This window comes from Lemur catta, chromosome 1, assembly GCF_020740605.2.
Source record: "Lemur catta isolate mLemCat1 chromosome 1, mLemCat1.pri, whole genome shotgun sequence".
NCBI classification, from domain to species: domain Eukaryota; kingdom Metazoa; phylum Chordata; class Mammalia; order Primates; family Lemuridae; genus Lemur; species Lemur catta.
In genome coordinates, this window is record NC_059128.1 from 10,530,129 (window position 1) to 10,545,479 (window position 15,351).

The window sequence follows — 15,351 nt, forward strand, 5'->3', positions numbered from 1 at the left end:
GATACTTGTGCATCTAACTATATACAAAATATACTTTAAGAAAGCACTGTTATCACTAACTAAAGAGAGATAATGCCTGACAATTTTCCAAACTGACAAAAGACATCAAGCCAAAGATTGAGAAATCCTATTAACACCCAAAAAGATAAATATAAATAATATCATAACTAGTTATATCATAATAAAGTTTCCAAAATCATAAATAAAGAGAAAAATTTTAATGAAGAAAAAAGGCAGTTTACTTTCACCAGAGGAATAACTGACAACTGAATTCCCAATAGGAACCAAGAAAATGGAAAGATTATAAAATAACTTCAAATTATGGAAATAAAATGATTTCCAGTCAAGAATTTTACACACCAAGAAAAATCCTTGAGAAATAAAGATAAAACAGACATTTTCAGACAAACACTATGAAAATTTATCCCCAGCAGAATGGCACTAAAGGAAATATAAATGGATGTTATTAAAGAAAAAAATTTTAATCCCAGATAGGAACTTAGAGATACAAAAAAGGAAAAAGAGCAAGAAAAAAGAAAATCTAATGAATACTGACTGCATAGAACAATAATACTTATGTTAATATGTATAATAATATTTATATATATCATAAAGCATAGCATGAAAGTCAGGAAGGAGTAAAAGGAATTAAAATCTTTTGTCACTTTATGGGAAAATGTAAAAGTGCTATTTTATACTGGACACTGATAAGTCAAGAACGCATGGTACAATCTCTAAGGTAATGATAAAAAATATAGTAAAGGACTGAATGACTCACTAGTACAAAGATGGGGTAACGAAATATTTAAATATACTTAGTGTAAAAGAGACAAAAAGGAGAGGAAAAAAGAAACAAACAGAAAAGATAGAAAACAATAAAAAATTGTGGATTTAAAACCAAATATATCAGTAATTACATTACAGGTATACGGCCTAAAAATGATCCAATTAAAAGGCAAAAATTATGAACATTGAGCTTAAAAAAGCATGAACTATATGTCACTTACAAGACACACATGAAATATAAGAATACAAAAAAGTTGAAAATAAAAAGATAGAAAAAGTTATACCATGCAAACACTTGTGAAAGCTGGTGTAGCTATATTAGTTTAAGATAAAGTAGATTTTAACACAAAAAGCCTTATGAAAGATAAAGACACGCATTTCATAATGGTAAATTATCATTTACTAGGAAGAAGGTGCATTCTAAATTCATATTCACTTAATAATGCAATATCAAAATATATACAACAAACGTTGACAGAATTACAAGTAAGACTAGACAAATCCACAATCATAGTAAAAGATTTTAACACTCCACTCTTGGTAATGGATAGAAGAAACAGACAAAAATGCAATGAGGATATAGAAGATTAGAACTACACAATTAACAAATTTGGTTTAATTGACATATAGAGGAGACTGTACAAACAACTGCCAAATACAATTTCTTTTTAGGTACATGTAAGCATTTACAAAGATGACCATATGCTCAACCATAAAGAAAGTGTAAAAAATATCAACAGTAATAAAATAATACAAAATGTTATCTAACCACAGAGGAATCAAGCTACAAATCATTCATCTACGTGATCCATGAGTCAAAGAAGAAACCATGAAGGAATTTAGAAATCAGCATAGCAAAGGAGGTTTTAGCCATTGCGATATGGCAAGAAGATATAAAAGCATTACAGATTGAAAAGGAGACATTAAATTTTTATTACTCAACAATAATATTTTTGTGCACATTAAAATAATTTTTAAATAAAACTGCAATAATTTATTAGAATTAAAAAGTGATTTAGTAAGGTTGCTGAATATAAGACCAATATACTAAAATTAATTGCTTATCTACATACTAGCAACAAAGGGTTAGAAAATGTAATTTTTAAGAGATATATCATTGACAATATCATAAAAAAATAAATACTTAGGATAACTAGATGAGACATATGCAAGACATACGGAAAACTATAAAACAGCATTGAAGGCAACTAAAAAAAAAAGCCTAAATAGATGAAGAAATATATCATGTTCATGCATTGGAAGAATCAATATTATAAAGATGTCATTTCCCCAAATTGACCAAGATTATCCCAACATAGATTCAAGATGATCCCAATCAGAATCCTAGCAATTTGGGTGTGTGTTTGTGTATGCTGAACAAACTCTTTAACTTAGCAGAGGGCTAGGAACAGGCAAGATATTATTGAAAGAGGTGGAAGAAATGCAAGGGAAGGAGAAAGAACAGAAAGAGGAGGAAGTAGGTGAGGACAAGGAAAAGAAAGAGCAGCAACAACAGAAAAGTGGAAGGACTTGCACTGCTGAATATCAAATTTTATTATTAAGCTACAGTAATCCAGACAGTATGGTATTGGTAAAAGTAAGAATATACCAATTGAACTAAATAAAGAATCCAGAAATAGAACCACCCTTAAATAGACACTTGATTTAGGTCTTAAATGGTACTACAGAGCAGTAAGGAAAGAATATTATCAATAAATGATGTTGAGTCAACTGGCTATCCATGAGAGAAAAAAATTGACCATTACCTCACATCACATAGAAAAATTAATTTCAGATGCATCTAAAAGATAACAAACAAAGATTATAGAAGGTAAAAAATATATATATATAATTTGGGGTTAGGAAAGGATTTTCTTAGGATACGTAAAGGACTAAAATGTAAATAAAAGGATTGCTAATCTTATTACACTAAAAATAACAACTTCAGCTGAACAAAAGACATTATTAAGAGAGTATAAAATAAGAGATGTTTGCAACATATACACTTGACAAAGATTATGTAAAGAAGAAACCCAAATGACCAATAAATATATGAAAAAGTGTTCAACTTCATTAGTAATCAGGGAAACACAAATTATAACCACAATAAGATACTTCTACACACCCTTGAAAATGACTAAAATTTTAAAAATTAAGAAAACAAAGTATTGCCAAAAATGTGGAATATAAAACAAAAGAAATCTCATACATTGTTAATGGGAGTACAAACTAGTACAACTATTTTGGAAAGCTGTTTGCCATTATCTATTAATGTTGGATATATGCACACCGTCTGATCCAGCAATTCCACCTTAGGCATATACCTAACAGACATGCATGCATGTGTGCACCAAAGGATATATAGAAGGATGTTCATAGCAACATTATTTATAATAGCCAGAAAGTGGGAACAACCTAAATGTCCATTAGTAACAGTATGGATAGGTAAACTATAGTACATTCATTTGGTAGAATATATACAGCAATAAAAATAAACAAAGTACAGTTATCCTCAACACAAGGAACAAATCTCTCTCTCTCTCTCTGCCTCTGTCTCTCTCTCTCTCTCTCACACACACACACACACACACACACACACACACATAAATAATGGATGATTCTATTTCTAGAAAATTCAAAACCAGACAAAACTAATCTCTGGTGTTGAAAGTTAGGTTACCTTTGGGGCAGAAGAAGGAGGTAATCTTTAGGAGGGAGCACATGGTGGAGGTGTTCCACCTACACTTACAATCTGTGTTTTTCTGCATGTATATAACGCACTAGCAAAAAAGTTTTAAAACATTTCTAATTATGTAGAGATATAATCAAGACAATAAAAAGACATCCAAGAACGCAATACTGGGGAAGTGATAACAAAAGGACTGGTAGACTTTCTTGTACTTGACTTGTATACAAGTCAAAAATCCAACTGCACTAATGTGGGGTTAGATATTTGGTACGCTCGACCAAAGTTTAACCTTGCAGCACATCTTGAGTTAGTCGCTACCTACTTTTGCAAAAATCTCTATCTTGGAAAGATATCTCTTGTGCCACATCTTTTCTGCCATAGTTCAAATGGAAACTAAACAATAACTGGGGCTGTTCTTTCCTAAAAAGGCCAAATCACTTACTAATTGGGACACTGTAACAAGAAAATTGCTAAATAATTTCTTTCTCCCCCAGATAATCAGAGCTGCATAGAACAACATAATGGCTATTTTCATTGTCAAGAAACTTAAGTTATAATTTTTTCCCATCTTTTTTTAACAGGAGAAAAACCATTTTAAGTATGTACATTTGCATGGGAGTCCCACAAAAATATGAGACTCCAATTATTTGCATCTTTAAGACGTATACTTAATGAACAAAACAATTAGAGGAGCTGTTGTTGCTGATGTATACTAATAAACCAAAAAGAGGCAAACATTGTAGATCACCAAATCCTTGTTATTTGATCTTCTTTATATGAGCTGTAAATATTCCTATCGTAGCTATGTTTAAAAAGCAATATGTAATTTATATATATATATATGTATAGTTAAGATTATTGTGAGTTACTAATAACTATTAAATCTACGTGTGTTCATAGTATTATTCTTTAGACATTTCTGTGTTTGACATTTTTTATAATAAAAGGTTGCAGGGGAGCCTTGTATAATTATATACAATATGATCTTAATTTTATTTTAAAATGTGCATCAAAAAACTGAAGAGAAATATATCAAAATGTTAAAAATGGTCATTTCTGAGTGGTAGGGTTTTTTTCTTCCTTACATATTACAAAAATTTTTCTATAAGCGAATTTTCCTTTTATAAAAAAAATTTACTTTTTAAACTGGAAATACTATAAATGACTGTGAAAACGTACAAAAGTTGTTGGTCCCTAAGAAAGCATTTCATTTTGAGCTTCCAAGCCCACAAAATCCTGTCTCCATACAATTTTTATCATTAAGATATTTGGGGCTGTGGTGCCATCTAAATATTATTAATATTAAGAATATTAGGGGTTGTGGTGCCATCTAAATACTGGTGCCTTCATTGTTTTAATAGTGTTATTATTGCCACTTAATAAACCCACTAAGAGCCATCAAAGCCCAAAAAACAGGTATTACTATCTCTAACACTTGACTTAAAATCTTTCATCAGAAACATAGATCAGGCCCATACCCTTTGGTACATCTTTCACTGTGACAGGCATTGCAGGAAAATTCTAATGCTCTAGCTAAAGTTTAATTAAAGAACTGAATTGACAACAGTGATGGAACACTATTAGAGTAGAAAAATGTGGGGTTCAAATTCAAGACGTGCCCCTAAATTACCAGTGTGAATTTAGGCATATTACTTAAACTCTGTGTTTCACCCCTCATCTATAGAACTGAAATGAGAAAACCTATTTCCCAAGATTTTTGTAAGTATTAACTGAGAAAATATCTATAAAACCTAATATGGCACCTGGTCTATAAATTGTGTTCAACTAGGAGAAAACTAAAAAATTAGATGATAAGCAGCTAAACAATGTCTGACAAACAGCTAGAACTGGATAAATAGCAAATACGAATCGGAATGATTTTTTTCCATAATCTTCTGTTTCTTACACAGAATGCCATGGTCTACTAGAAGGGGAGTTCCAAGAGAGTTAGGGCCTAAGACGGTTCCTGGCAGGCGGTAGGCATCGTAACATACTGCTGAAAGAATGGAAGTAGGGACATGGGATCCAAGGATGGACTGAAGAACGAATGCCCTTAGACAGAGACACCTTGGTCAGACAGCCCAGGAGAAGATCAAAGAGTTGCTCTGGCCTTAGGCACAGGCTGAGCTATTTCAGTAAAGACAGATTAGTCTGGCCCTTCCCAGAGGCTATGGCCACAGGGGTCAGTGGAAGCAGCTGTCAGTTTGCTGGGCTTCTGGGATTCTCTGGAGGCAAATTTCATCAAGTGGCTTTTCCATTTAAAACCTGTTTCCCTTTGCTCTTAGGATAAAATCCAAACTCTTTAACAGGCTCTGTCAGCCTTTCTGTTCACCTCTGGCTACTCTTCTCCTCTCACTCCAATGTCTGGCTGCATTTGACTTTTTTCCAGTCCTAAATACTACCATGCTATCTTTTGCCTCCAAGTCTGGACCCAGGCGGTTCCTTCTGCCTCAAACTCATATCTTATCCACTCAGGGCACACTTCCCTTCTGACACCTAGTGAGTACATATCCTTCAGGTATCAGCTTAAACGTCACTCACTGGAGAACCTTCCTTAACAAATACCACCCCCGCAAACCCACCCAGCATCAGCGGGAGGCTAGAGACCCATCCTATGTGTTCCCGCAGCTCTCCGCGTTTGCTCTACCTCAGCACTTACTATGCTGTAAGGCAGTTTCCGGGTCTTTCCCCCACAACTAGAATGTAAGCTCAAAGTTATTAGAATTTAGTCTGTTTTGTTCACTGCTTTACCACCGGTGCCTAGAATAATGTCTGGCTAATAGTGGACACCCATAAATATTTGTTGAATAATATGAGTGAATTTCCATATCTAGATTATGGTACAGTAGTAAGCTCCATGAGGCATGGTTGTGTGTTGGTTCCTGTATCATTAACAAAAAGTACAGTTCCTGGCACATAGTAGTCACTCATCAAATATTTATCAAATACATTTCATTTGACACTGATTACCCATTCATATCTCATTTAAGTGTTCATTTCAGGGATTTAAAGAGAAAGGGTTAGTATCATATATTTTAGTTGTTTTACCTTTTATTCTATTAATGCTTCCAAATTTTTTGCTGCTTTCACATTCAAATTATTCATTAGCAACACTTAAACATTCTCTACTATCAATGGTATAAAACACCAATGATATCAATTTCCAATTTTAAAAAATTTACTTACTATCTATCTTCATTGTCTTATAAATGTATAGTTACCACTTATTCTAAGTTTAGAATAGAATAATCCCAAGGGCCTAAAAGCCCAAACAACAGGTATGAATATCTAAGATTTCATTAGACCTGAAATCTTTCATCAGGAACATAAATCAGACACCTGAATTCAATTAAATCCCCTAGAAACCACCTCACATAACCTTTGTAAAGATGAGTGGTGCCCACAAATAAGTAGATTCTCAAAACATCGGTATACAACCCCACAATAACTTGAATAAAGGCTAACCTTGTAAAAAATACCCACCTCTCCCATTCTCAGAAAAATATGTCTATGATTAAGTGGGGCAAGAAGGTGGGCAGGGCGTCAGAAACTCCATTAACCATGGGTTTCTTCTTTGATTTTATAATATATAAACATAAACAACAACCTAGGACCTCGAGTTTATTTGTTTGTTTGTTTTGCAGGGCCTTTTGGCAGATCTCTGTCATTATATTTAAGGTTAATATTTACTTCTTATTATTAATTACACCAAGATTCATCCCTTGTTGACACTGGCTGAGCAACCAGGCTATCAGTCATTTATTAATAATTTATATTTAGTGCATAATCTGGTAATGTTGAAAGTGCTGTAAGTCTTTTTGTCAGAGCAGAATTAGAAAGTCGGGTTTTTTGCTAAATGATGATCAAACCTGCAGCATCACTCTCACTGCTCATGGGCTCATGCCTTTGCAGGGATTAATGTCAGCAAGACCAAAGACCCCAGGCCAGCTGGATAGCAAATGGGCTTGGAACTTAGGCAATTTGCTCTGATGTCATAAATGCTTTTGAAATTGATTTTAATTAATTCATTTTTAAATCACCTAGTTTTAGAAAGGATTTATGACCATATCTAAAAGCACAGTAAATATAATCCAGCAAGATACTATATGCATATATAAGTAGGGGAGGCAAATGTGGCAGAAGAGAAATAAAGGTGGGGTGTCACAGGGCTCTTCTCTTCTTACCTGTGTACTGCAACCCCCTGTACTCGCTTATTGCCCCAGGAGGTTTTAAATTGGGCCAGTAGTGGAAAAGCATTTGCACAGCTGGAGGTTTCACTTGTGAAGGCCCATAGGCAATCACATACAAAAGATCCTAAAGGGAACAGGAAACATATTTGAACTTAGTATCGTCAAATAAAAATAAAGGTAGCTAATTCAATATTACCAAAGCAGTGAAAATTCCAACGGAGGGGATGAGGTAGGTAATTTCCTGGAATCACATCCAGGTGTTCTTCATAGATTAGATCAAATTAAAACATTATTTATTATTATTTATTTATCTGGTCCTTCCATAAATGAGCCCCCCAGGTGGAGTTCAAAGTATACTATCTCTTAACAAACTCTTCATTAACCAGATTAATGTTAAAGAAAAATTTTAGAATAGAATAATACAGGTTGTCAACATTACATTTTAAAAAATAATTTCCTGATCACATTTCTTAACAATTCACATCTCCTATTTGAAAGAAGACAGATTCTCAAGCGACCTTTCAAATCAAATAAAATTATTTGTCATGCAATATAATAGTCACTTAATCCCAAGAATAAGATATACCCAATTACTTTATTTGTCAAGACACTGTGTTCTTAAAGTATCATTTCTGCTCTAAATGATAAATAATTAACCAGTAAAGAATTATAGGTTCTGCCACATCAAAATAATAAGACATCAATAAATTTGTCTAAACAACAGTTTTAATATGCAAATTATTTTTGCTATATGATACAAATTAAGTTTGTGACTATAGGTTAAATTTGACCCAAAACTTACTTTCCAGACTTCTTGTTTATATTTCATGAGGCATTCCAGTAATTGACAATGATACACTGTAAGAAAGAAAATATAATTTGTACATGAAATGTACATACCCAGACAAAATATCCTTTGAGATATAATAAACTACTTTGGTGTGACTGTTCACTCTAATCATTAAATTATAAATGACTTATCTCCATATATTCATACTTTTCAAAAATCATATAAGCCTTTGACTTTATCAAGCTTTATTCCAATGCCTTTGATAAGTATTTCATGTATCATATTAACAAAGGAAATATTTTTTTAAAGTCCCTAGTAATCATACTTCTATAACATAAACTTGTATCAATGTAATCAAGAACTACATAGGAAAAAAACACTAACCCAACAGGATCATAATAAAAGCTCACATTTATTAAGCATTCATTCTGTGCCAGGTATTGTACTAAGAGCTTTATACTTATTATCTCACAACCACCATATTATACTTAGGAAACTGAGACTTAGTTCCCTATCTTGCGCAAGGTTAGATGGATAGCAAGTGGCAGACTGATGGATTAGAATGGAAGTTTCAGCATTTGATCATCAACTCTATCTTGTAAAGGAATTTTTCAAAACTATACAACAGCAAGCTTCCTTGATTTGCCTATCTTCACTTGGGGAAGAAAGATGCTTTCATCCTAGTTAGATGCCTATTTGATACCTTCCCTAATCTATATTCCAAGCCTATCATGACACTGAAGCAACCTCAATTTATTCATCAATGACCTCCGTGTTGTTCAATCCCATGGACATTTTTCAGACTGCATCTTACTTGACTTTTCGGCAGCATTCAGTACTGCTGACTACTGTCTCCTTTTTAAAACACTCTCTTCCCTTGGCTTCGTGACATGACATGACCCTCTCCTATCACCTGTGGTGGGCACTATTATTGCTACTCAACTGCTATCAACAACCCTTTCATCCTTGTCCATCTGCCAATACACAGACTACAAAAGAAAGACGCTTTCCCAGACTCCTTGGCAGCGAGGGATGGCCATGTGACTCGGTGCTGGAGAGTAAGACCTACGAGACAATCTACTGCAGAGCTCCTGAGACATATATTTTCCTCTCTGGTAAAAAGAAAGGTGCACCAGGAGACCTTTCTCTAATGACACTGCCTGATCCTATTACCTGGTTTTGGATGTGGTCGTATGAGGCTATAACCTCCACCATGGTAGCCACCTTGCAAACATGAGGGGAAGTCCAAGAGAAACACAACATGTCATCTCAGCCCCCTGATGTTGTGGAGCTACCTTTAAGACTTCCTATTAAGTAAACAACAAATGTGCATGTAGTTTACAGCCTCTGTTAGTCAGTCCAAGACATTCTAACAGATACAACCTCTCTATTCCCTTGGCAAGCTCATCCTCTTCCACTGGGCCATTATCTGTTGGAGTTCCCAAAGGCCTGGCCATAGAACCTCCCCATGTTCCATTCTATGCTCTCTCCTAAGCAATCTCACACTCATGTACAACTGCAGTAACCATCTCTATGCAATTCAGTGAAGGTTACTGCACATTTATATGTAGGCCCAAAGTTCATTACCTCTAGTCCAAAGTTGTGTTCTACCTAATTACCATCTCCTTGTAAATGTCTCAAAGACACTTTGGACAACACGTCCAAAATAGGTCTCATGATCTCCCTCAGAAGCCTGACCTTCTTCCAGTGCCTCCTGTGAGTGGAACCATCATGCATCCAGCTGGTGCATCCAGAAGCCCACCATATGCAATACATCATCAAGTGCTATCAATTTTACCTCCTGACTAGCTCTCAGATAGATCCACTCTTCTTAATTTCAATTGCCCCTGCCTTTGACATGCCTAGACAAATGCAGTGACCTCCTCAGTCAATCTATATCCAGGCTGGCTCCTTTTCAATCTGTTCTCAACAGCAACCAAATGGACACACACATCCCACTTGGAGCCCTTCAGTGGCTTCCCATCAGACTTGGGATAAGCACAGGCCCCCAACAGAGTCCACAACATCCTGCACGTTCTGGCCTGTGGAACTCTAAGTCTGATCTCACACCAGCGCCGTCACCCTGAGTTCCACCTGCACTGATCCTGCAGTCCCACCCGCTCGCCAGACCCCCTCCTGACACAAGATTCCTCTGCCCAAAGCACCCCTACCTTGTATGCCTTGTTAATGCTACTCATCCTTCCATCCTCAGACCAAAGTTTAGGTCCTCAGAGAAGCCCCCCGCACACCCATAAAAGCAAAATCCCCTTTTATAGAATTCTTGTAGCATAATGTACTTGAAGCACTTGTAACAACTGAAACTTCACGCTTAATTTGATAACTAGTTGATTAATGTCTCCTCCCATCCCTCAACCATATAATAAGCTTCCTGATGTGAAGGCAGGGGTCAGAACTGTTTCACTAACTGTGGTGCCCCCATGCCTGGCACATAGTAATAGATACTTAGTGACTTTATTGAATAGTCACTCTAGAATTGGAATTTTGTACTTAAGCCATCATTGAGTTCTCAAGTACAGATGGTCCAGGGCACTTTCTCTTACACTTGGGTCTCTATATGAATCTTGTTCAGAGCAGTCCTCTGCCGCCTAAACATACCTGGATGGTCCCTTTGTTTAAACTGCTTCCCCCGCCCACAATGCCCTGTCTACCCTGTCAGTCAAAGCCTGTCCTTTCTTTAAGACCTATCCTTTGCTCAAGTGGCATGAAGTCTTTTCTGATCATTTCAACCCATAGAGTGCTCTCCTTCTGATGAACTAACACTGTCTGTAGTTCTCATTTGCTACTTGCCATGTACTGCTTTACATTGTTAACTAATGATTTATGTGAATATACCTGATCTTCCCAGTTAGATCTAAGCTCCACAGCAAGCCCATATCTTACATTTTGGCATGGTTTTCGCAATGCCTGGCACAGAACATGTGTAGGAGACACTCAGTGAACGCCTACTATTTGAGCAAAGATTATGTTGTATTTTTGACACACAGTCAGTCTCAAGAACCAAGCTGCCACCTGCTGCTTCTCCCAATAAAAATTCAAACAATAGAATGATGCCCCGCCACTTGGTCCCAGAGAGCCCCTGTTAGATGTTGCCTCACTTCACGTTCCCCACATCACAGGACTAGTTTGGGGTCCCAAATGTAATTCTTAGTATGGAGTAGCTGGTTATAAACATTCCGCCCAAATAAATGAAGATATACATTTTGAAATAACAGAAGTAACTTTTATCTGATCACAGTAGTTTTCCAGCGACACATTCAACTCAACATTCAACTCCAAGAAGAAAATGGCAAATTGGAAAGATTAGCATTGCTATTTACTGAGCATTTTTAACGTGTCAGCCACTGTGCTAAGTAAGCACTTTACATGTACTTAACTCATTACACTTTCACAACAACATTTTAAAGTTCTTCCAGAAGAATCATTCTCATTTTATAGATGAGGAAATTTAGTCTTAGGGAGATTAAAGAACTTGCTCAAGGTTACACTAACTGTCAATTTGTAGGTAAGCTCAGATGTGAATCCATCTAATCTCGAAGCACCCTGCTTTTCTGTCCACATAACTTAGAAATTAGGACCAAAGCCTCGGCCAGGTGCAGTGGCTCACGCATGTAATCCTAGCACTCTGGGAGGCTGAGGTGGGAGGATCGCTCAAGGTCAGGAGTTGGAAACCAACCTGAGCAAGAGTGAGACCCCGTCTCTACTAAAAATAGAAAAAATTAGCCAGTCAACTAAAAATAGAAACAAAAAATTAGCCAGGCATGGTGGCTTATGCCTGTAGTCCCAGCTACTCGGGAGGCTGAGGCAGGAGGGTCGCTAGAGCCCAGGAGTGCTGTGAGCTAGGCTGACACCACAGCACTCACTCTAGCCTGGGCAACAAAGCGAGACTCTGTCTCAAAAAAACAGCAAGGACCAAAGCTTCATGATGAGACTTTAATTAATTGAATTCCAAATAAAGGATTTTTCCAAACATAATATATAATAAATATAATGATATTTTGATGGTCCTTTAAGCCAGACAGATAAACAAGATATAACTTCCCCCAAAATATACATTTTATTATATAATTCATATAATAATCATAAGAGGTTTCATACTTAAACAATGCTATAGACTGAATATTTATGCCACCTTAAAATTCATATGTTAAATTCAAGCCCCCCAATGTGATGGTATTAGGAGGTGATTGGAGGGCAGAGACCTCATGAGTGGGATTAGTGTCCTTAGCAAAGAGGCCCCTGAGAAATCCCTTGCCCTTTCTGCCATGTGAGGACACAGCAAAATGACAGCCATTCAGGAACATGGAAGCAGTAGAATCAATCAAGATAAACCATCGAATCTATCAGCACCTTGATCTTAGACCTCCCAGCCTCCAGAACTGTGAGAAATAAATGTACATTGTTTGTAAGCTGCCCAGTTTATGGTATTTTTGTTCTGGTATTTCAAATGGACTGAGAAAATTGGTACCAAGAAGTGGGGTGCTGCTGTGACAAATACCCAAAACTGTGGCAGCAGCTTTGGAACAGGATAACAGGTGGGGCTCAGAAAGAAAAGAAGAAAGCTGTAGAAAAAGCCTCAATCTTCTGAGAGAGCACCTAAGCCATCCGGAACAGAACGTCAGTGGAAACATGGACAGTGAAGACAATGCTGCTGTGGTCTCAGACAGAAATGAGGGACATGTTATTGGACGCTGGAGAAAAGGCCATCCTTGTTATAAAGCAGCAAAACTTTGGCTGAATCGTGTTCATGTCCTAGTGTTTTCGGGAAGGTAGAACTGTGAGTGATCAAACTGGGTATTTGGCTGTGGAAATTTCTTAGTAAAGTGTTGCAGGAGCAGCCTGGTTTCTCCTGACTGCTTATACTGCAGTAAAATGCAGGAGGAGAGAAATGATTTAAAGACAGAATTATTAATCAAAGAGGAAGTAGAACTTGCCTATCTGTATAGAAAGGATGAAAAAGCTTGTTAGAGTAGAACGTTCTAATAGCCAAGCGACCATTTACTAAGGAGAGATTAGTCACCATCTCAACAGAAGCCAGGAGCCATTGTCCGTCCCCAACCCCGACGGTAATTCAGAAATCGTCAGTGCTGCCCCACCCATCATGGGCCCAGGTTGGAAGGGCCCTGGCTGCAAAACAGTTTCAAAGGAGAGGCCCCTGGCACTTTTGGGACCTCGGGGCAGGCCACCCAGCACTTCACATTGTGGGCCCCAGTTCCTACACTCTACTGCCTCACTCCTCAGCTGCCCTGGGCTCAAGTCCTCTCGTCCAGTGCACCCAACAAAGCTATGGAGGTGTAGTTGCCTCCACCTGGATTTCAAAGGATACCTGGGAAAGCCAGTACCTCACCCTGGGAGAGTCATGAGCACAGGACCCCAGTCTGTTGGGGAGGGGCCCAGACAGAGAACCACCATAGGGGCTGGTTCACCAGAGACAGCCCCCACTAGGGCAATGCCCAGTGGGGTCACATAGGAAGGGCCACCCAAAACCACAGGGGCAGGGCCTTGGGGGCCCAACCCCTACCCAGCAAAGCTGTGGGGGCAGGACCACCACCCCAGTGGGTCCAGAAGACAGGATCTCTGCCCCAGTGGGTTTGGAAGGCACAGGATCAAGTCAATGAAGATTATTCTTAAGCCTTAAGGTCTAATGCTGTTGGGTTTGGGACTTACTTGGGACCTGTTACCCCTTTTTTTCTTTCCCATTTTTCCCCTTTGGATGGGAATGTCTATGCTACACCAGTCCCACCACTGTATTTTGAAAGCATATAACTTGATTTCAGAGGCTCATAGGAACTTGCCTCAGAAGGAACCAGACCTTGAGCCTCATCTGTATCTGACTTAGATGATATTTCAATGAGCCGTTAGACTTTGAACTTTTGAGTTGATGCTGGAGTGAGGCAAGACTTTGGGGGCTATTGGGATGGGATGAATGTATTCTGAATGTGAGAAAGACATGAATTTTTTGAGGGCCAGGGGTAGAATGTTATAGACTGAATGTTTGTGTCCCCTCAAAATTCATATGTTCAATCCTAATCCCCAATGTGATGATATTTGGAGGTAGAGCCTTTAGGAAGTAATTGGGTCATGAGGGCAGAGCCCTTATGAATGGAATCATTGCCTTTATATAAAAGGCCCCAGAGAACTTCCTTGCCCTCCCACTACTTAACGACACAGCACAAAGATGCCATCCATGCACCAGGAAGGGGGCCCTCACCAGACACCAGATCTGCTAGCACCTTGAGCTTGGACTTCCTGGCCTTCGGAACTGTGAGAAATAAATGTTTTCTGTTTATAAGCCACTCAGTTTATGGTATTTTTGTTAAGGCATCCCAAACAGACCAAGACAAAAAGATGACGCTCCAGACTAAGAAGCATTAAGATTTTTAAATGAAAAAAAAATTTTTTCTTTATTCTGTGTCAAAAACTCAATTATTATTTATTATGCAGTTAAGTAGAAGATTAAAAACAGTGCCACCAAATTTGTTCACTTTCCAAATTTGAACATGAAAATAAAAACTAAGTTCACATCTTAACACATGACTAACAGCCCTTTTAGGTCAGTTTGCCAAAGTTCATCTGCAATTATCCTGATAAATGAGAACCAAACAGAGTGAATCACATGAAAATCTGTCCAAAATCACAAGTAATCAAAGAACTACAAGTCAAAACTATGAAATATTAATTTTCATCTGTCCAACTCTGTACACATTTTATGATAGTACTCAATGGCAGGTCACAATAAGATAAGTACTTTCATGTACTAGTGGAAATATTGAAAATTCCTCAAGCCCTTTAACTCATTAATCCCTCTTTTGTTAATTTATTCCAAGGAAATCAGAATCAGTGAAAGGTTTATGCTTAAGGATATTTATGTGGCCACA

At 37.3% G+C, this 15,351-nt stretch overlaps 1 protein-coding gene across 3 annotated transcripts in view; it reads right to left on the reverse strand.

Moving 5' to 3' along the window:
* Positions 1-15,351, reverse strand: part of UNC79 (unc-79 homolog, NALCN channel complex subunit) — a 224,348-nt gene that overhangs the window by 154,348 nt on the left and 54,649 nt on the right. For all 3 annotated transcript variants that reach the window (XM_045561661.1, XM_045561653.1, XM_045561670.1), the window contains 2 exons: positions 8,468-8,523; positions 7,660-7,789 (listed from right to left, as the gene is read on the reverse strand). In XM_045561661.1, the coding sequence (XP_045417617.1) occupies positions 7,660-7,789; positions 8,468-8,523 (186 nt within the window). The remainder of the gene's footprint in view (positions 1-7,659; positions 7,790-8,467; positions 8,524-15,351) is intronic.